General features: G+C 38.7%; 1 protein-coding gene across 1 annotated transcript in view; it reads right to left on the minus strand.

Annotated features, from left to right (window-relative positions):
* Positions 1-23,920, minus strand: part of LOC150078388 (rho-related BTB domain-containing protein 1-like) — a 384,612-nt gene that overhangs the window by 9,761 nt on the left and 350,931 nt on the right. Inside the window, exon 15 of the mRNA XM_090385409.1 lies at positions 5,643-6,164. Coding sequence (XP_090241535.1) covers positions 6,011-6,164 — 154 coding nt within the window. The 3' untranslated portion in view covers positions 5,643-6,010. The remainder of the gene's footprint in view (positions 1-5,642; positions 6,165-23,920) is intronic.

A 23,920-nucleotide genomic window follows, 5' to 3' on the forward strand; every position in this document is an offset into this window, starting at 1 on the left:
CAAGAAAAAGTTATTCGTTTCTCTCAGCATTACTTTTTCTCTAAATTGCTGCTGACTCTACCAATCATAAATCTACTATTCCTGCATGTAGAGTGGTACTCCAAAAACTCTTACACTCCTAGCATCTATCTAAAACAATGCAGTGAGGATAATTAATTAATCTTCATTTACAAACTCACTCCACTCTTTATCACACAGACATTCACTTTCTCTAACATGCCTTTTCTACAAATATTTCCAAAGGCACTCTGTTCCTTCGCATTATCCATAATTCCACCTCTTTCTTCCAAACACTAATGAAATATTCATCATCTAGTCAATGTCCATTCAGTTAAAATACAAAGTAACTGAACAAATTTTTTTTCCCACTGCATCAGTTATCCCTTCTATTTCTATTCTTTGGAATACCCTTCCTCCTTACATATTTACTGAAAATTATAATCTACACAAATTGAAGTTGAATACCAAGGAGTATTTTCTGTCTTCTTAGCCCAAACATGGTACTAAAATACTATAGGCTCCAATACTTTTCATTCGTGCACTTACTATATAAGAAAAAGGCCATAAAATTCTGTACCAGGTACATAATGTGTCCTGCCGCTAGCATATTTAACAGGTTTTACATTTAAGAGTCATCGGCAGGTTAAAAAAAATGTTTCAATTTTCAGATAATAAAATTCATGGATAATAATATAACAATTTTTATTTTATTAATAATAATTACATATCGGTTACTGAAAGTATTGGTCTGTGATAATTAAATTAGGATATATAATTTTTACATTGAAAAGATATTAGTTTAAGACGGAATACATCATCTATAGCCGACCGGGCTAGCCGAGTGGGTAAAGTACCTGCCCGGCAACCCAAAGGTCGCGGGTTCGATTCCCGCCTCGGACTTGGATCAAAGTACTGCAAAAACCTTGGGAGGTGCAATATGGCCACAGAAGCCGATGCGCCAACAACTACCAAATCAAAAAAAAAAAAAAAAAAACATCATCTATAGTTGTTCCATTATGTGTAGTATTTATCGCACTTGATATATATCATTAATCTTGCAAAATGATATATATCTTGAATAATGTTTTCATAAATGTGCAGAACTCATTTACAGCCTCAGAGTTTAATTGTAAAAAAAAAATTACATTCAATCTGAAAACACCAAGTGACTTGAAACCAGATACGTTTTTGAATTAACGTATTTCCCAGTTTCCGAAAGTCTTTTTGTATCTTAAAAAACTTAATATTTCTGTTTCTAAATTCCTTAGCTTTCCAACGATATGCTATACGTCCACATTATCCTGTTTATTATGTGAGAAAATTTCCTTGATCACATGTTCATATTTTCCACTATCCTAGAAAAACTACTGCAATTTTCAGAGGTTTGAAAGTTTTTTCCTCTAGCATAAAGCTAAGATGAATCTTCATGCAAAATTTCATTAAATTTGGTCCAATAGAAGATAAATTATTGTTGCCATCATACAAGTATTTCTGACAGAATCTCTCAGTTATCAGTTGATTCAACTAATGCTCATCTCAGTTTCCCAAATTATTCGCTGTATGATTCCTTCGCCTCAAAGGTGGTACTTGTGCATATGTCCATTCCAATATTCCCTGTCAGAGACTTGGTAATTTGGAATCTCCTCTTTTCGATCTTCTCTGGCTTAAAATCTCTCTACCTCATTGTGTCAAATTCATCTGTTGTCTCTACCATTCTCCCAACTCCACTAATCACTTGGAGCTGTTTGACTTCCTCTCTTTGCAACTTTACTTTCTCCAGTCCAAATTTCCTAACAGTGAGGTAACTTTCCTTGGTGATTTTAATGTTCAGAACTCCAGCTGGCTTCCGTTTTCTAGTAACACCGACCCAGCTGGTCGAGATGCTGAGGCTTTCGCAATTACCAATGACCTTGTACAGATTGTTCATTTACCTACAAGAATACTGAACAATCCTAACCATACAGCCAACACGCTTGATCTTTTTCTCACAAACAACTCTTCTAAGTACACTATCGAAGTGAGTGGTGCTTTAGGCACTTCAGATCACAACTTGGTGATTGACTCTTCTCCAATAGAGCCTTTATCTCATGGCAATTCCCAACCTTGTATTGTTTGGCGTTACAAGAATGCAAAATGGGGTGACCTGCCGAGATTTCTTTTCTTCGTTTCCTTGGTCGGATTACTGTTTCAAAACTTCTGATGTCAACGTTTGCTCAGATCGTGTCAGTGAAATTATTCTTGTAGGAATGGAATCCTTTATTCCACATTCCACTTTAAAATCTCATCCTTTATCTAAATCTTGGTTTTCCAATCAATGTGCTAAGGCTGTTCAAGAGAAGAACGTTGCATATCGTAATTGGCTTGTTTCCAATTTTTCAGTTTCATTTTCTGCATACACCAAAGCTCGCAACAATTGTAAAGCAGTTATTAATCAGTCCAAACTAGATTTTGAACAGCCTAAGAGTAGAAAACTTGCTTCTTGCCTAATGGTAGTCGAGCATTTTGGTCTCTTGCCAAAGTTATTGGCCGCTACTTTTGCCCATCCCTTCTCACACCTCTGTCAAAACCAGATGGTTCTGTTGTCACTTCAACCAAGGATAAAGCTGACCTGCTAGCATTCCATTTTCCTTCCAACTCATGTATTAATGATCTTGGTAAAACACCTCCCACCATTCCCAACACGCTCCATTCAATGCCTCCTGTGATCTTCCGTCAAAAGGACATCAGAAGGATTTTTATGAATCTTGATGCTAAGAAAGCTCCAGGTCCTAATGATATTTCTCCACTTGTTCTCAAAACCTGTGTCCCTGAACTTACTCCTGTTCTTTGCCACCTTTTTTCACTTTCTTATTCCAAAGGTGGTTTTCCTTCTGCTTGGAAATTTGCTCGTACCCAGCCAGCTCCTAAAAAGTGTAACAAATCCCTCCCATCCAATCATCGTCCTATTGCAATTACTTGTACTCTTTCTAAAGTAATGAAGAAATCAAAGATCACCAGATTCCGTCAGTGTCGATCCACTGGTGATATTCTGGCTTGTGTTACTCATTTATGGACAAATTCAATGGAAAAGTTCGGTAAAACAAAAGCAGTTGCTCTTGACATCTCAAAGGCTTTCGATTGTGTTTGGCTATCCAGTTTTCTCTCTGATCGCTCACTGAGGGTGATGGTAGATGGCTCTCTGTCTGCTCCACTAATGCTGATGTCCTCCAAGGTCCAGTTCTTTCCCCCACTCTTTTCCTCTTGTATATTAATGACCTTCTTCCATTGACTGGAAATCCTATCCATAGTTTTGCCGATGATAGCACATTGCATTCTACTTTCCATTTTGAGAAGCCTTGCCTTGCTCAACTTCAACTTCTAGAAAATCTGCTACCAATTCCTTAAATGCCAATCTTCAGGTAATTCTCCAGTGGGGCAAAGACAACTTAGTTGATTTCAATCCTACTAAAACTCAGTCTTGTCTTATATCTCACAAAAAGGATTCTTCTGCTCCTATGCTTATCTTTGGTGACACTCCGATTTCTAGGTTATTGTTGTTATTTGTTTTTTTTTTTACGAGCACTAGCAACTAAGGCCATATTGTTCTGGGGATATGCGGTGGTCATTCCCTGACCTTTCCACATCCTCGGCATTTGGTGGTCATGGGCTCGAACCCCAGTCTAATCAAGAAGCGTTTGCTACGCACTGCTGCTCCTGCCCACCTGGCTACGGAGGCACGATTTCTAGGCAAAATGATATATATCTTTTGGGGATTACCCTGACTTCTAATCTCTCTTGGCACAAGCACATTACAAATATTGCTTCGTCTGCATCTAAAAAACTTGGTTTTCTCTTTCGTTCTAGGTGTTACTTTTCTTCCAAACAGCTGTACAAATCGCAAAACCAGCCTACTATGGAATATTGTTCCCACATCTGGGGTGGTGCCCCCAAAACCTCTCTCAGGCTTCTAGATTCCATTCAGAAGAGGGCAGTTAGTTTAATTAATGACTCCTCTTTAACAGAGTCTCTCCACTCGCTGTCTCATAGACATAATGTTTCTGCTGCATGTCTTTTCTACGGATACTTCCATGGGCACTGTTCTTCTGAATTGGCTTCTATAATTCCCGCTCTCTCTCTTTCAATACAGTCGTGAACACATGCCACCACCAGCCAACATCCATTTACTGTCCAACTTCAAACTCACAGAACCAACTTTTCATTTTCCTCATTTTTATCATTCAACTGCCGTTTTTTGGAACAACTTTCCTTCATATGTCTTTCCTGAAAATTACAGTCTACAGAAGTTCAAGTCTAATGTCAACAAACATCTTCTTTCATCTTCTCAACCTCCAACCCAAGCACGGTACTAAGTTCTATAGGTTCTAATACCTCTCGTGTTTGGGGTTTTCATAAAAAAAAAAAGTACTGCAACAATACAAGTTACAATAATTCGCTTCAAGCTGAAGATGATTTCACTACCATAACTCTTTTTGCATGATGATTTTTCGTTATAAATTTTTTGGAATAATGTCAGTAAAAAAAGTTTTTAACATCAAAAGTGTCATTAAATCTATTTATGTGAAAAAAAATTGCAGCTCTTGTATTAAGTTGAAATATACCCCAGTGGATCAATAATTTAAAAATTAGCATATACCGATAACTTTAATCATAACACTCCAGTTTTTAATGCTCTTTTCTTCTGATCCCATGGTCAAGCCTATGAAGTGTCATGCATTTTCTAATGGGTATAGCACTCCCAAGAAGGAATAAACCTGGATATAGTTCTCCTTCCTCTTAATAAAAAATAAGAAATTTGCATTCATTACTTATGCAGTTGGTTTACTCCACAGAAATTGCTACCTGTATAGATGACATTTATTCATATTTACCTCAACCCTCTGAAGATATATAGATGACACTTTACAGCACAGTGTCTAGCTATTCATCGCTACATTCACATGATCTTCTCAGAAAATACTAATACACAAAATACTAATTAATCTTATTAGTAGTTTGTGTGTGTGTGTGTATTCACACTTACAAAGTAAAATCAAGAAGTGTTCAGTTCAATTTAATAACCTCTCTAAAAACTTTCATTCTTTTTAAGCAAAAAAAAGGTAGGTGTGCAGGTTTTCAACTTGCACATGAACCACTGAATCATAAACACTGAAAACCAATTAATGTTATCAACCAAAATAATGATGAAAAACAGCCTCCAAAAAGGGAGTTACTGTTTATAGTGTTCTTTGTTCCAGTCTCTTTGAAAGATATAATGGGAGTTTACTGTAATAATTTTTTAATTTTTTATAATGAATAAACCAATAATAAGCTGTAATATTGCAAAACATTCACTTAATAATGTCATATAATCAATTATAAGCAGAATTTTGAATTCTATTAAAGTTAAGCAATAAGAGAAAAAAACAGTTAGTGGAAACTTAGGTTCAATATTTTAGAATTTATAATTCTAAAGAGAGAGAGAGAGAGAGAGAGAGAGAGAGAGCACCATCATTTAACAGCTATAACTGAAATGGGGGGGGGGGGAAACGCCTTTCATTTACGAATAAATAGAACTAATACCAGACAATACCAACTTCAAAATATAAACACAAAGAAGATAAACACTATTCTTAAGTATACATCTTATATATATATATTTTTACCTTTTAAAGAGCTTGATAATTTTCTTTTGTTGGGTACTTGACTTTCCTTTTTCTTTACAACGTAATTAATTATATATACATAAAGCTAGATTTCCAACTCAGATGTTCACTTGCATAACAGAAAATAAATTACGTAAAAAAATTCAAGAGAGAAACCTCTGTCTCATTGCACATTATATTCGGAGCATTTTCTTTCCCACTTTCCTCTTTCCCGTAGTCAAAGTTGGAAAGGAAAACTGAAAAAATGGAAAAAAGGTTTGAAACCTCCAAAAATACATATATATGTTTATGTTACAGAAATCTGCCATAATCTTGAAACTATCCCATGATTTTTTCTATGATACCTTTCTTTCTTAATCTCTTATACATCATAAAAGCTTAAATTTTTTTCCCTTATCTTTTCCACCAAAGCAGAAACAACCAATACTGTTTTTTGTATTTAATGAATAACGTTTTGGTGGCTTTTTCCTTAGCTGCTGTTCACGAATGCACCTCTCATAGTAGTCATACTCCTTCAAGTACCTATAAAAAAATAATAATAATAATTAATTTTAAAATATATCGGTATATGATTTTTGAAACTATCAATATTAATAAAAAGTTTAGAAAATATTAGTAAAAGTTTTCCAGTGAAATAACACTATTTAATGGATTTGAAGGCTATAAATTTTGAAAAATCATATTTCTTATACTTTTTTTTTGTATTTTAGATATTTTGAGTTTTGCTGTGAATGAGTTTTTACAAAGATGACATGAAGTGACATAAAGTTGATATTATTTGTTTTGATGTTAATGATTAAGGCAATTCAAATGAAACTTTTTCACCACTTTTATTAACATCAGAACAAATAATATCAAAATTTTATAACTTGTTTTTTACTTTGAATACTGCCTTCAGTTGAGTGTATCTCATGTCTAATGAGTACAAAGGTTGATGTTCTTCAGGTTGATATAAGCTAGAAAATTCTTGAAAATTCAAAAAAAGCAAGCTTATATAACATCAGCCAAAAAAAAACAAAAAAAAAAAAAAAACCCCTTCCTGATTCGAATACCCATCCATTCACTCCAAACGTTTGTATAGTTTGGCATTAAATTTATTTAAGCCGTAAACATCCATAACAACAGCTAAAGGCAAATTTCCGCACATCTACTCTACAACTGTTTTTCCTCATTTTGAATTTATGCCCCTCTCAGGTATGGCATTTAATCAAGAGGTAGAGTCTCGTCAGCATTTTGAGCTTGCTCAAACCATTCAAGGCCACATACATCTCAACCAGATCACCTTGCAGGTGCTTGGTCTCCAGACACTGCAATCTGCAGAACTTAAGCCTTTCTTCGTAACAGCAACCCTTTGTTCCATTAACCAATCATGTTGCCCATCTCTGTACCTGTTCCAGCAGCTCTACATCTTTCTTAAAATTAGGTCTCCAGACCTGTATGCAGGCATGGCCTGACCACTGTCTTATACACGGGGATAATCACCTCCTTAGCCCTGCTAGCAAAATTCATAATATCATTGACAAGACCCCATGAGCTACACTTGCAGCCTGTCTGCACTGTTCAGAAAACTTAATATATGACTGCACAATTACCCCCAGGTCTTTTTCATTCTCCACTACTCTGACTGTAGAACCACACAAGTGGTATGTTACTCTGGGGTTACTGCTACCTATATGCAGTACTTTGCATTTTTAAGCTTCAGCTCAACATTTCTAGATCATATTGCAGTAGCATACCATCCTTACTGCCATTAACAACCCTACCAACCTTCCTATCATCTGGAAACTTGGATAATATTATTGATAAAGACAGAACCTTCATCAATATATATTTGATAAATACAGAAAACAACAATGGGCCCAACAGGGACCCTTCGGGGATTCCACTAATAACATTAGTTCACAAAGAGCAATGTCCATCGATTACCATTCTCTGTCTTCTCCCACTCAACCATCCCTTTTTCCAGAGCAGCAACTTGCCCTTAATGCCATACTGCTCCAACTTGTACAGCAGTCTTCCATGTGGAACAGTATCAAACGCGTTACTAAAATTCAAGTATATGAAATCAAAATTATTTTTCACACCCAGTTCCTTTGTGACCACATCATAGTATCTGATCAAAATGGTCAGACAATGCTACCCCTTAACCAAACCCATGCTGTGTCTGAACTATAACTGCAGTCTTGTCTAGATGATCCTGAAGTGCATCTTTAACCAGTGACTCCATTATTTTCCACAGAACAGAAGTTAAACTAACAATCTGTATTTACTCATGTCACCTTTCGATCTCTCTCTTTGTGAAGAGAGAGATCGAAATAATCATGGGAAAGTGCCTGATTTTCATTAAAATCATTTAAATGTTAGAGTTTGATAAGCTTCTGGCCTCCACTTCCCTACAGAATTCCTCATGTGTGAATGTAGATGCAAAATACTCATTCAGTTTGTCAGCCTACCTGAGCAGAAGCATCAACAGTTGAACAATCGATAGGAAGTGGACCAATCTGATTCATCCCCTTCCTCCTACAGTTCACATACGTATAGAGGTCTTTGCTCTTCCTCTTTGCATCCTTTGCCAAAGATTTCACTTGCCTGACCTCCTTTGTGACTTGATTACAGACACTAGCTTATATCTACTGTAGGCTTCTCTCTCTCTCTCTCTCTCTCTTCTTATAATTTGTATGAATCTCATGCACTTTTCTTCTCTGCCATTAGTCTCACTAGATCATCTGACACCCATTTAGGGCTAAATCTTGAACAGTAGGTTTCAACAACGTCAACAAACCTTGAACAACGTCATCAACCTTGAACAAAGGTTGATGACGTTGTAGAGGGGATATCATCTTTTAAGGGCACAAAAGGTGATATAGTTGTACACATTGGCACTAATGATATTAAGAGTAGGAGACCGGCGGAATTATTCAACAAGTACAGGTCACTGTTGAAAAAAAGCCATGAATTAGGGCTGAATTTGAAAGTGTCTGCAATTCTGCCCAGACACGATAGGAGGGAGTATATCATGAGAGCCCTGTCGATCAATTCGGCCCTGGAAAGATTGTGCAAGGCTCAAGGGTTGGAATTTTTATCAGCCTGGTCAGTACTTGTTAACTGGAGAGACTGCTTCTACAGGGATGGGATACACTTAAATAGAAAGGGTGCAAGAATATTTGCTGATGCTGTCGAGGCAGTTTTATGTGGGTCGGAAAACTGCTAGCTTGGGGGGATACAAGGACTAATAGTTTAACAGTGGCCGTAGGCAGAGGTGAAGGTGATTCTTGCACAACTTCTATTAGAATAAGTAGCGACCTGGAGCGAGGGGTGTTGGGGGTTTCAGGGACGGATGGCAGTCATTCTGAAATAGGTGGGTATATGGGATGTGTTAGGTGGGTCGGAAAACTGCTAGATTGGGGGAATACAAGGACTAATAGATTATCAGTAGCCACTGGCAGAGGTGAAAGTGATTCTTGCACTGCTTCTATTGGAATGAGCAGCAGCTTGGAAAATAAGATGCAGGATATTTCAGAGACTGCTGGGAGTCACTGGGGTACAAGTAAACACATGGGTTGTGTTAGGGTAGCTAAGAAAAAGAACAAGTGCATGTATACTTGCGTGTAAACCAATGCTAGGAGTTTGGTAAATAAATTTGATGAATTTGAGGTATTGCTCAAAGCATCAAAGGCGGATATTATTGGGATATCAGAGACGTGGTGTCACACAGATATAAGTAATGCAGAACTGGAATTTGGGGAGTACAACGTCTACAGAAAGGATTGACAGGATAGGAAGGGAGGAGGGGTTATGCTATTAGTTAAGAAACACATAAAATCCAAGGAAGTGAAGCCAGTCGACATCGCTGGACAGTGCAGTGTCGAGTCAGTTTGGTGTGACATAAGTATTGAGAGTAGGAGTGTGCTATAGGCCTAATGACTCTGATGAGTATAATAAGCAGCTGTACAGGGAAATAGAGTGGGCCAGTAAATCAGAGAGTCTTATAATGGGGGATTTTAATTTCCCAGATATTGACTGGAATTTGTGGGTTGGTCACTCACACACTAGCAAGGCTTTTGTGGATTTATTGGATGATTGTTTTCTACACCAGCATGTTCGGGAGGCAACTAGAGGGAGTAATACTCTTGATTTGATTATCAGTAGTGATTCTTCATGCATTAAGAATCTGCAGATACAGTAACCACTAGATGGCAGTGATTACAGTGTGCTGAAATGGGATTTACTCAAGGAGGTAACGACCATCAGGGGTAAAGGGAAGGGTTATTGCTTTCGTAAAGTCGACTACGATGGTCTGAGACAGTATTTAAATTCTATACAGTGGGACCAACTGATGATGTTACCAACAGTAACCTCAAAATGGGAAGAATTCAAAGAACTTATCTTGGAAGGTACTAGACTTTACATACCAACTAAAAAATATTGTTTAAGGTTCAGGCCTAAATGGATGTCAGATGAACTAATGAGACATATGGCAGAGAAGAAAAATGCATGGGATACATATAAATTAACATATGACACAGAAGCCTATAAGTTGATCTGTAACCAAGTTACAAAGGAAGTTAGGCAGGCGAAGGCAGATTACGAGAAATCTTTGGCAAGGGATGCAAAGAAAAACAGCAAGGAGTTCTTTACTTACGTAAACTCTAGAAGGAAGGGAATGAATCAGATTGGTCCACTTGATATCGATGGTTCAACTGTTCATGATGCTGCTCAGGTAGCTAACAAACTAAATCAATATTTTGCATCTACATGAGGAGTTATTCAGAAAGATGAATGCCATAGATGAAGTAAACACTGTCAGTGAGCTAGATGATCTAGTAATAATTGAGAGTAAAGTGGAGGAGAAATTGTTGAAGATAAATACAAGAAAGGCACCTGGGGTGGATGGGATCTATCCAGTTATATTAAAGGAGGCAGCAAAGGAAGTAAGCAATCCGTTAGCCATAATTATGAGAGCTTCCTTGGACTCAGGGGAGGTACCCACAGACTGGAGATGTACCAATGTAACCCCAATTTACAAAACAGGATCAAAGCTGACACAAGTAATTATAGATCTGTGAGTTTAACTTCTGTTCCAGGAAAATTAATGGAAGCACTGGTTAAAGAAGCACTGTAGGATCATCTTGACAAGAACTCATTTATAGCTTAGACACAGCATGGTTTTGTTAAGGGAAGGTCTTGCCTGACCAATTTGATTAGATACTATGATGTAGTCCCAAAAGAATTGGATGCAGGGAATAACTTTGATATTATATATTTGGATCTTAGAAAGGCTTTTGATACTGTTGCACATGGAAGACTGCTGCACAACTTGGAGCAGTGTGGCATTGGTGGCAAATTTTTGCTATGGATAAAGGGATGGTTGAGTGGCAGAAGACAGAGAGTGGTAATTAATGGACACTGCTCATCGTTTCCTAATGTTATTACTGGAGTCCCTCAGGGTTCAGTGTTGGGTCCATTGTTGTTTTCTGTATTTATAAATAATACTGATGATGGTATATCAAGCTTAATGTCCAAGTTTGCAGACGATACAAAGGTTGGCAGGGTTGTTAAGGACGCTACTGATGCTATGCTGCTGCAACAAGATCTGGAAAGGTTGAGCAGATGGGCTGAGAGGTGGCAAATGAAGTTTAACATTGACAAATGTAAAGTACTACATATGGGAAACAGCAATCCCAGAGCAACGTATCAACTCTGTGGTACTACACTGACGGCGGTAGAGAATGAAAAGGACCTGGGGGTGGTTGTGCAGGCAGATATGAAGTTCTCTGAGCATTGCAGATGGGCTGCAAGAGTAGCTCATGGTGTCTTATCAATGATATACAGGAATTTTTCTAGCAGGGATAGGGAGGTGATTATTCCCTTGTATAAGGCAATGGTCAGGCCGCACCTTGAGTACTGCATACAGGTCTGCAGGCCTCATTTCAAGAAGGATGTAGAGCTGCTGGAACGAGTACAGAGAAGGGCAACAAGGTTAGTGAACGGAACGAAGGGTTGCTCTTACGAAGAAAGGTTTAATTTTTGCAAATTACAGTGTCTGGAGACTAGGCACCGGCGAGGTGATCTGATAGAGGTGTACAAAGCCTTGAATGGTTTGAGCATGCTCAATTCTGATGGGATACTGCCTCTTGCTCAGAATAATCACCTGAGAGGGCATAAATTCAAATTGAGGAAAGACAGATGTAGGATAGATGTGTGGAAATTTGCCTTTAGCCAGCAGTTAGTTGGTTGGTGGATCAGTCTTCCATCCCTTTTTGTGGAAGTTGATAGCCTAAATAAATTTAAGGCTCAGCTGGACAGGTATTTCGAATGAACGGAGGTGTGAAGTGGAAGGATTTTTTTTTTTTTTTTTTTTTTTGGTTGATGCTGCATAAGCTTGCTTTCTTGCATCATATGCCTCTACTAATGCTAATGCTAGTATTTCTTAGTTGGAATGAAAAGACTAGTAGCTTCCACGATTAATTTCTTGAATGCTTCCCATTTAGAATTTGTTGTTGGTTATATCATCGGTTGGTCCCATTGTATAGAATTTAAAAACTGTATGAGACCACTGTGGTCACCTTTAAAAAAGCAAAATCCCTTCCCTTTATCCTTGATGGTAGTTACATCTTTGAGTAAATCCCACATCGGTACAGTATAATCACTGCCACCTAGTGGTTCCTTTACCTGCATGAATAATCACTGCTGATAATCATATCAAGAGTATTACTCCCTCTGGTTGCCTCTCAAACATGTTGCTGTAGAAAACAGTCATCCACTGAATCGACAAAACCTTGCTAGTGTTCAAGTGACTAATCCTCAAGTTCTAATCAATATCTGGGAAGTTAAAATTCACCATTATAAGATAATCTGATAATCAGATAATAAGGTACTGGCCCACTCTATTTCTCTCTACAGTTGTTTGTTGTACTCATCAGAGTCATTAGGCCTATAACACACTCCTACCCTCAATTTTGCTTTCCCAGTACTTATGTCACATCAAACCGACTCAACATTTCATTATTCACCCATGTCAACTGGATGAACTTCCTTAGATTTTGTGTGTTCCTGAACTGACAGCATAACTGCTCCTCCCTCTCTATCCTGACTATCCTTTCTGTACACACTGTACTCACCAAATTCCAATTCTGCCTTACTTATATCTGTGTGACACAACACCTCTGAGATCCCAACAGTATATGCCTTTGGATTCTTGACCAGTAGTTCAAATTCATCAAATTTATTTACTTAACTCCTTGCACTGGTGTACCGGGTGATTATAAAATAGGTTTCCCTATTCAGGAGACCCTAGTGTCAAACGGTTAGTGTTAGCGCTGTGAAAATCGTTGGGCATGTCATTTAGGGTATGGGAAAGCGATCTGTGGAATAAAAAAAACATTACTTCAAATTTTCGCCATGGGGAAAACGGCAGTGCACATATATAAAAGTTGCCATTTACTTCAAGATATGCTGCTTAGGCAAATGACATCCTGTTAGATAAAAGCAGAAAGGCCAACACCACCGTCAATAACCATTATGGCTCTTACGAAAAGGAACATGCTCTTTTAGTAAAACTGTTCTACATGAATAATAGGAATACTAATGCAGCACTACGTGAATATTGGAAACTTAAAGGTTGCATAAAGGACCTTTGGCGTCGGTAGGGCTTTGAAAACTAATAAAGCAATTTGAAGTGACCAGGGAGTTAGGTGTAATTCCAGGCAGGGGACGGCCATGTATCGGAAGGGATGTTGTTATTTGGTTTTTAGGAGCATTAGCAACTAAGGCCATATTGCTCTGGGATATGCGGTGGTCATTCCCTGACCTTTCCACATCCTCCGTATTTGGTGGTGACGGGCTCGAACCCCCGGTCTAATCAAGAAGTGTGTGCTATGCACTGCTGCTCCTTCCCACCTGGCTACGGAGGCGCCATATCGGAAGGGAAGTAGTGGATGAAGTGGCGGTTGCAATGGTCAGAATGTGAAACACTACCAGTCAGTAGTGCCAGAGGTGTGTCATTAGACTTGAACCTTCCTTGGTCTACTGTACGTAAAGTGCTTTGAATAATTTTACACTGGTTCCCGTACCAGATTCACGTAGTGCAAGGACTAAAGTCTCGTGATCAGCAACAATGAATAGACTTTGCTCTACAATTTCTGGCACATATGGAACTTGACGATACATGAGCTCGAATGACCTTGTGGTCTGATGAGGCACATTTCACTCTTTGTGGGGCTGTAAATGCACAAAACTGCCAAATATGGGGAACTTCTCGTCCATCTGATGTGCATGAAAGACCACTACAAAGTCCATACCTTACAGTATGGTGTCGACTCACAGCAGAGTTTATAATCGGACCATTTTTCTTTGAAGAGTCTACACCTCATGCCCCCCCCCCCGTAAGGTGTATGGTAATTAGTGCACAGTACTGTGCTCTTCAAAAGATCACATTAACACCACTCTGCAAGAAAGGCAATGCTTGGAGACCGAAGTGTTCATGCAAGATGGTGCCCCTTCCCAAACTGTTTGACAAGTGAAGCGACAGCTCCGTTCAACATTCGAAAATGATCGCATCATTTCTAGAGACTTTCTGCGGTTCTGGCCAGCCAGATCAACAAATATCAATCCCTGTGATTTCTAGTTATGGGGATACCTGAAAGACAGAGTTGGCAGCATACAGACTCTTCTCAATTCGAAAGCAAGCAAGCATTAAACAGCATGTAGCCAACAGCCCCAATGAGATGCTACACGAAACTGTGTTGTGCACAGTCCTCCATTTTCAGAATGTCATCTCAAGTGAAGGAAAGCACGTAGAACAATATTTGTAGATTTCGAAGTTCCGATATTAAAATCTAATCCTAAATTAAGTATTCCATCTTATGTTTACAGTACCAATTTCTCCCCTTAGGTGGAAATTTGAACTATTTTTTTTCCTTCTACAAATCGCTTCCCCATACCCTAATTGACATACCCACCAATTTTCACAGTACTATCTCTAACCGTTTTGACACTAGGGTCTCCTGAATAGGAAAACTTATTTTATAACCACACGTTACATGCAAGTATACATGCACATGTTCTTCCTCTTAGTTATCCTAACACAGCCCATGTATTTACTTGTTCCATGATGACTTCTGGCAGTCACGGAAATCCCTAGTACCTTGCTTTCCAGGCTGCTGCTCATTGCAATAGAAGCAGTGCAAGAATCACTTTCACCTCTGCCTGCAACTACTATTAATATATTAGTCTGTAAATCCCCACAAGTTAGCAATTTTCCAGCCCACCTAACATTTCCAGGATAGCACCCTTTGTCTCCTGTTAACAAGCACAGACCACACTGAGAAAAATTCTACCCCATGAGGCTTGCAGAATCTCTCCAGGGCCGATTGACAAGTCAACCCATCTATGTTAAGTGGTCCAATTTGATTCATCCCTTTCCTTCTTGAGTTTAGATAAGTAAAGAACTCCTTGCTGTTTTTCTTTGCAACCTTTGCCAAAGATTTCTCATAATCTGCCTTTGCCTGCCTAACCTCCTTTGTGACTTGATTACAAACTAGTTTATACTTGCCATAGGCTTCTGTATCGCCTGATACTTTATATGCATCCCATACATTCTTCTTCTCTGCCACTAGCCTCATTAATTCATCTGACATCCATTTAGGCCTAAACTTTGAACAGTATTTCTTAATTGGAATGAAAAACCTAGTAGCTTCCAAAATTAAGTTTCTGGAGGCTTCCCAGTTAGAATTCACTGTTGGCAACATCATCAGTTGATCCCACTGTACAGAATTTAAAAACTGTCTGAGTCCTCTGTAGTCATCTTTACAAAAGCAAAAGCCATTCCCTTTAGCCTTGATGGTAGTTACATCTTTAAATAATTCCCACATCAATACATTGTGATCATTGTTGCACAGTGGTTCCTTTATCTGCAGATTGTTAATGCATGAAGAATCACTACTGATAATCAGATCAAGAGTATTACTCCTTCTGGTTGCCTCTCGAACATGTTGCTGTAGAAAACAATCATCCAATAAATCCACAAAAGTCTTGCTAGTGTGCGAGTGACCAACCCATAAGTTGCAGTCAATATCTGGAAAGTTAAAATCTCCCATTTACTGATTTACTGGCCCACTATTTCTCTGCACAACTGATCATTATACTCATCAGATTCATTAGGCCTATATCACACACACCTACTCTCATTTTTCCTTTCCCAGTGCTTATTTCCCACCAAACAGACTCAACACTGCATTATCCACCAACATCAATTGGATGCACTTTCTTAGATTTTATGTTTCTTAACTAACAGCATAACCCCTCCTCCCTTCCTATCCTGTCTATCCTTCCTATACACATTGTTCTTCCCAAATTCCAACTCTGCAATGCCTATATCTGTGTGACACCACGTCTCTGATATCCCAACAGTATCTGCCTTTGATGTCTTGACTAGGACTTCAAGCTCATCAAATTTATTAACTATACTCCTAGCATTGGTGTACATGCAAGTATACATGCACCTGTTCCTGCTCCTAGCCACCCTAACACAGTCCATTTATTTACTTGTTCCACTATCACTCCCAGCAGTCCTGGAAATTTCCATTACCTTGCTTTCCAATCTGCTGCCGATTCTAATAGAAGCAGTGCAAGAATCACTTTTGCCTCTGCCTGCGGCCACTGTTAACCTTTTAGTCTGTGTATCACCCACACGCTATCAGTTTTTCGACCCACCTAACACTTCCTCGATAGCATCAGCAAATATTCTTGCACCCTTTCTATTTCTGTAGAAGCAGTCACTCCTGTCAACAAGCACAGACCAGGCTGAAAAAAATTCTACCCCTTGAGCCTTGCACAATCTCTCCAGGGCTGAATTGATTGACAAGGCTCTCATCATAAACTTCCTCCTATCATGTATGGGCAGAATTGCAGACACTTTCACATTCAACCCTAACTCGCGACTTTTTTTTCAACATTGACCTGTGCTTGTTCAGTAAATCTGCAAATCTCTTACTCTTAATGTCATTAGTTATAACGTGTACAATATTATCATCTTTTGTGCTCTGAAAAGATGATATCTGCTTTACAATGTCATCAACTTTCGTCCCTGGCAGACATATGCTAGTGCTGTTCCACCTATCCTTCTTACAAAGAATATTCCCCATCTCCCTGACAATAGAGTCACCAACAATAACTAGTTCCTTTAGACCAGTGCATTCTGCCTAGGAGATTGCCTCTGTGTTGCCTGATGCACAGGAGTGAGCTCTGTCGTTGAGCTGGGCAGCTGAGAGCCTGATGGGCACCTCATATTAATTTCTTCGAGGGCATTTACCCTACACCTCAAGTTCTCATAGAAGCCCATCAGAACACTGAGTTGGCGCCTAATTTCTCGACACTCCAGACACCTAGCACACACAAAGGCATCCTCCTTGGCTAGATCATGTCCTGTTTTAGAAAGGTCAGCAAACATTTCACATTTCGCACATTTTTTGAGACTGTGGTGCATTGGAGAATAACCCCCTTCATTTCTCTCCCGTGCCACAGCACTCTCACTAGTCTGTGATCTTTGCTTCACGGCTCTAGTCTGGGTCATGATTTCCATTTAAATACAATTTAATTAACAATGAAATTTAATAAGATTAACAATATTTTTGATTAATTGATAATACTATAATAAGCTAACAGATTCCTAACACAGTGCTTCGTATTACGCTATCTAGTTTAACTTTATACCTTACTCTATCAGTTTGAGATATATATATATGTTAAGCTATTTCTTATTGACTACCATATGGTGGCTAGTTGAGCAATATTGGCGCCAACACCGGGAGTCGTAACTTCCAAAATCGCTGGTCAAATTCAAAATAAGAAGCTAAGAGTTAAAATGTTAAGAGTTTTTTTAAATACTGTATTTGGATACAATTTTTGCAACTCCAATTAAGGAATAAATTTTTAAAAAATTTATTGGTTAAATTTATTGGTGTTTAAAGCATTTGATTTCAATTTTAAATTAGTCTTAATTAATTTCAGCGTATTTTTCTGACAATAAAATAGCTTTAGTTTCTAAATCCTCACTTGTCATTGAATGAAATGGTTTGGCAGTCAAAATATTAGTCTTCTGCTATATTTTTCAGATTCAAATATTTCATTTAACTGCATTATAATAGAATCAATTATTGAAAAACAAAAAATTTTGATTCCACCGAAGTTCGATTATTCATCTTCAGCATGCATTCTTGTCTGGCTCTTTTTTTTTTTTTTTTTTTTTTTTTTCGTTTTGCCTTTCTCTTTTCAACTGGTACTATTATGATAGTTTCCCATCTGGTGGTGGACGAAGAGAAGAAACTGTACAATGACTATATAATTATGAAAAATGTCACAACATCTGCATAAATGCTTGCTGCATGTCGTCTATCAAATTAAGATTATGTGCACAACATGCAATATACTGAGGAAGGGAATTTTCCTTTTGAAATATGGCTTGGACACCTTTGTACTTTCCCAACATACTGGTTACATTATCGCTTTACCACATATATTTTCAATTAACAGGCCGTCTTCATTTAGTTTTTCCTTAATTTTTTATGCAATTCCCTCTTCCGTTTTTTCTGTTGTGTTTATGAAATTGATCAACCTTTCTTCAATTGTATATTTAATGTCTGAAAATTTTACATATTGAATAGTTTGGAACAAATTTCCATCTGTAGTTGTGGAAGTTGATAGCTTATATAAATTCAAGGAAGAACTGGACACACTTTTGGAGCAAATGGATGGTTGAAATGGGAAGTGTGTTTTTTTTTTTTTTTTGGCTGATGCTGTAAAAGCTTGTTTTATTGATCATATGCCACTACTAATGCTAATTTCTGTTAATTGGTCTCTGAGTAATACATCTGGAGTGCTCTCAAATATTCTACTATAATATTTAGCTATTTAGATTTATTTTATTCTTTCACTTCGTACTTTTGATCTAACAAATTAATAAATTCATTCTAAATTTTTGGTGATAAATAATTAGTGTGGTGTTTAATAAGCATTTCAAGAGAATTTTTTCTACCAACATCAAATTGGCTGACAAATTTGATCAAGTTTAAAAATATACCATAATTTTTTTTTCTTCAGTATCGACATTAGTAGCATGTCCACAAAATGGCAAATTATTTTCAGCACAGAACAATACACATTTTAATATTATTTTTAATATATGGCACCATTTTGAAATCTCACTTCTTAGTGCTGGCTGGTGCAACGTCGTCAATTAGTTCACCTTTTTTGAAGACCCTTTTCTAATAATTTCCATTTTGTGAAATTGTTTATGCGTTGTAATGAATTGTCATGAAATTGAATGTTTGGATTTAGATGTTTCCAGTCCTAAAATCCATCTGAGCTGCAAAATACAACATTATTTGTGCCAGATACAAATAACAGGCATGGAAAACAATATATTGCATCTTTGTTATTTGCAATAAAATAACCATTTCCTCTCTTTTTTTTCAATATCTTCATTTTTGTATTTCCATGAATTATTGAAACATTGGCCATTAGTGAAAGGATATTTAATTGTTCAGGACGGAGTTGCATTATAAGAGATCTATTTTTGTGTGGGTGGATCACAAAAATTCAGATTTACAATTGCTGCTTAATATTATTGCTGCCATCGTTTTCTTCTGCCAACTGTTGTTCGTTATTCTCTATACTTTCTAATTCTTTTAAAATAATTTCAACTGTTTGGACTTCCATTTCAGTGAAATCATCATTTATTCATCCTCATTCAAATTATGTTCCTTTTCATTGTCACATTTAGGTTTGGAGTGGCTTATTGTAAGCCAGTTTTATAAACTAGCGGAATGTTTATTTTTTTTTATTCTCTCTTTAGGCAATCCTTCTATGCAGTACTGATGTCTGCTTTTTTTTTTCTTTGATGGCATGTTTAAAATTAATTGGGCTTTTGTTGTTTTATTTAAATTATAAATCACAATATTGACGATTACCTATTTATATAGCAAACACAAAAACACTATACACACATAACTTCTATGCATTTCAGCATGCACTGATGAAGCGTTCGCCTGATTGGTCACTTCAAAGTTACTTTCTGGACAGCAAATAGATCTGTGCTACTATGCATTATGTACTCAGCTTTAAGGATGCATACAGGCTTGAATTGCCTTCTGAAAACACTCCATTTGGCAATAATTAATTTTCACCCCTTCCTCTCATCCTGATGCGACATCATCTTGGGGCACCATTTTGTCAACCTGCCTTGGGTGTCGAAATCGCTTGGTATGGTGATGATGCAGCCTGTCAGTGGCGCTGTTCTGATACTGGCACCCTTGGCACCTGCCCCAAGCTACTGACCTCCACTACGACAGATGGAAGTTTGTTCCAACTATCAACCATCCACTGGCTAAAGGCAAATTTCTGCAAATCTATTCTAAATTGTCTTTCCTCAATTTGAATTTATGTCCCCTCAAGTGAGTAATTTGAGCAAGAAGAAGAATCTCATCAGCATTGGGCTTGCTCAAACCATTCAAGGCCTTTTACACCGCAATTAGATCACCTTGCAAGTGCCTACTTTCCAGACACTGCAATTTTCACAACTTAAGCATTTCTTGGTAGCAGCAACCCTTTGTTCCACTCACCAATGGCGCCTCTGTAGCCAGGTGGGCAGGAGCAGCAGTGCGTAGCACACGCTTCTTGATTAGACCGTGGTTTGAGCCTGTGAGCCACCAAATATTGAGGATGCAGAAAGGTCAGGGAATGACCATCGCACATCCCTGGAGCAAATGGCCTTAGTAGCTAATGCTAAAAACTAAATAACAACAACATTCACCAATATCGTTGCCCTTTTCCGTACTGGTTCCAGCAGTTCTACATCCTCCCTAAAATGAGGTCTCTAAACCTGTAGGCAGTACTCAAGGTGTGGCCTGACCACTGCCTTATACAAGAGGACAATCATCTCTTTATCCCCGCTAGCAAAATTCCTATATATCACTGAAAAGACACCATGAGCTACTCTTGCCGACTGTCTGCACTACTCAGAAAACTTCATATCTGATTATACGATTAACCCCACATCGTTTTCATTCTCCACTATCCTGAGTGTAGTACCACACAGTTGGTACGTTACTTTGAGATTACTGCTACTCATATGCAGTACTTTACATTTGTCGAAGTTAAAACTTCATTTGCCACCTCCCAGCCCATGTACCTAACTTTTCTAGATTCTGGTGAAGTAGCATACTGTCTTTACTGTCATTAACAACCCTGCCAACCTTTGTATCATCTGCAAACTTGGACATTAAGTCTCATATGCCTTCATCAACATCACTGATAAATGCAATACCGACAAGGAGCCCAACACCGAACCCTGGTGCAAAGAGCAGTGGCCATTGTTTACCACTCTCTGTCTTCTCCCACTCAACCATCCCTTTATCCATAGCAGCAACTCGCCCTTAATGCCATTCTGCTCCAATTTGTACAGTAGTCTTCCATGTGCAACAGTATCAGAAGCTTCCCTAAAGCCCTAATATATGATATTAAAATTAATTTTTTGTATCTGGTTCCTTTGTGATCACATCATAGTATCCAATCAAATTTTCAGACAAGACTTCCCCTTAACAAACTCCATGCTCTCTCTCTCTCTCTCTGAACTATTACTGCAGCCTTATCTAGATGATCCTACAGTGACTCCATTATTTTCTCTGAAATAGAAGTTAAACTAACAGGACATTAAGCCAGTGTTTACGAGTTCTCATCAATAGCTGATGCTGCAACCAACGCCACCAAAACCGTAGCGGCAGGTCGGTGCGCCGACACAGGAAATTTGAAACTACGCTCGTGGAAATTACGTCCAAATTATCAGTGGAACTGCGTTACCGGTGGCCGGATTAGTGATGGTCAACCTGTAGTATTTATTAAAAACTCAAGTATCTAGTAACCTACCAGGTAACACCCTCAATTAAGGTCCCAGAACAGAATAGTCAAGCATACTGAACTTGACTATTCTGTTCTGATTTAGTTTTACTGATTGGGAGATTCACATCTGGTGAGTATGGGCTTGGCTGGATATCATTCTTCTCTTTTTTGGTGATTCCCATCAACTTCTGACTCTTGTTCTTTCTCCCCCCTGTCTCTCTCTCTCTCTCAGGGTAACTCAGAATTTTTTTTTTTTTTGGCTAGTGCAGCAAAAGCCTCATGCTTCCTTGCACTATATGGCTAATAATGATAATAATAATAGATGCCGTGGTTATAGAGCAAGAATACAAGAAGCGGCGCAACCTGTACACTGCCTACATGGATTACCGCAAGGCCTTCTACTCCGTGCCTCATAGCTGACTAATAGAGGTGCTGAACATCTATAAAGTCAATCTGATAGTGACAAGCATCCTAGGAGAAACGAAGGTGAAATGGAGTACCACCATTAAGGATGACAACATCACAACCAGGCCAATCCTCATCAGGAGAGGAATCTTTGAGGCACATGCCCTGAGCCCACTGTGGTTCTGTCTAGCACTTAACCCACTATCCACCATGCTCAAGTAGCAAGTATGGATATAACCTCAAAGAAGGAAAGTATGTGGATGACATCAGGCTCTACGCTACACCAAGGAGCAACTCCAGCAATTACTCCGGATCACCAAAGAATTTAGCAATGATATTAGGATCGAATTTAGTCTAGACAAATACAAGACCCATGGATTGCACCAGAGAAAATTAATCAACCGAAACTACCAGCTGCAGACTGGTAAAGAGATCGAAGCCATGGCAGAAGGAGAGGCCTACAGATAATTGGGGACGATGCAGGCTCAGCATTTACAGCACAAGGAAATTAAGGCCTGCCTGACCGAAAAATACCATCAGAGATTCAGAAGCCTCCTGAAAGCAATGCTGAACGGAGGGACCACAGTTAAAGCCATAAACACCTATGCAGTCCCAGTGCTAACATACTCCTTTGGTGTCGTAGATAGGACTAACAATGAGCTGGAGGATATCATGAGAAAGACAAGGACAATGATGACCAAGAGCCACCAACACCACTCGAAATCAGTCGCCGAGAGACTGACAAATACTCGGAAGGAAGGAGGAAGGGGCCTGATAGACCTCATCAAGCAACAGAAAACAGTGATTGCTAACCTGATAGATCACTTCCAGAAACACACAGCAGCACTCCACCAAGCCATAAGGAAGATAGAAGCAGTATACCCCCACTCAACTGAAGTGAGGAGATCCCTTCCAACAAGGAGGCACAAACGAAGATAGAAAGATGGGCACAGAAGATACTCCACAGCAGACACTACAATGATCTCCATCAAGATCACAGATAAAACTGCTTCCAATGCATGGCTCATGAGCAGGATGCTCTTTCCTGAGACTGAAGGATTCATGCTTGCCACCCAAGACAAAGTAATCAACACCAGAACTATAGAAAATACATTGCCAAGGAGCCCGGAGTGTTGAAGATGCCACCTGGCCTCAAAAACGATCCAACACATAACCCTGGGATGCAAGGTGAACACCCAGACTAAGTACACCCGGTAGACATGACCAGGTAGTCAGGATAAATACATCAGAAGCTGGCAAGGAAATACCAGTTAATCAAAGAGTGTGTATCATACTACAAGTACAAACCCCAAGCAGTTGTTGTTGTTATTTGGTTTTTAGGAGCATTAGCAACTAAGGCCATATTGCCCTGGAGATATGCGGTGGTCATTCCCTGACCTTTCCGCATCCTTCGTATCAGGTGGTCACGAGCTCGAACCCTGGTCTAATCAAGAAGCGACCCCAAGCAGTACTAGAGCCCCCAACCTACAAGCTGTACTGGGACCGTGCCATAACAACGGATAACACAATCCCGAACAACAACCCCAGGGGCTCACATCTGGTGAGTATGGGCTTGGCACACCCAGGGCCTCAGGTGGATATCATATTTTTTTCCTTTCTTGGTGATTCCCTTTTCTCTCTCTCTCTCTCTCTGTCTTAGGGTAACTCAGAATTTTTTTTTTTTTTTTTTTGCCTGGTACGGCAAAAGGCTCAGGCTTCCTTGCACCGTATGGCTAATAATGATAATAATAATATAATAATGAAAAACAACAGACTGAACATAAACCTTGTGGACAAGAAGGAAATGGCTACTTATCTGATTGACATAGTGGTACCCAACACTGGCAACCTGCAGAAAACCCATGGGGAAAAAATCAGGAAGTACACGAAGATAAGAGGAGATCAAAGAGATGTGGCATATGCCACAAGTAACAACCATTCTGATCATTGTGTCAACCATTATTATGGTGCCAAAGACC

This window comes from Mastigoproctus giganteus, chromosome 11 (assembly GCF_048544385.1).
Source record: "Mastigoproctus giganteus isolate SK-2022 chromosome 11, ASM4854438v1, whole genome shotgun sequence".
Lineage (NCBI taxonomy): Eukaryota > Metazoa > Arthropoda > Arachnida > Uropygi > Thelyphonidae > Mastigoproctus > Mastigoproctus giganteus.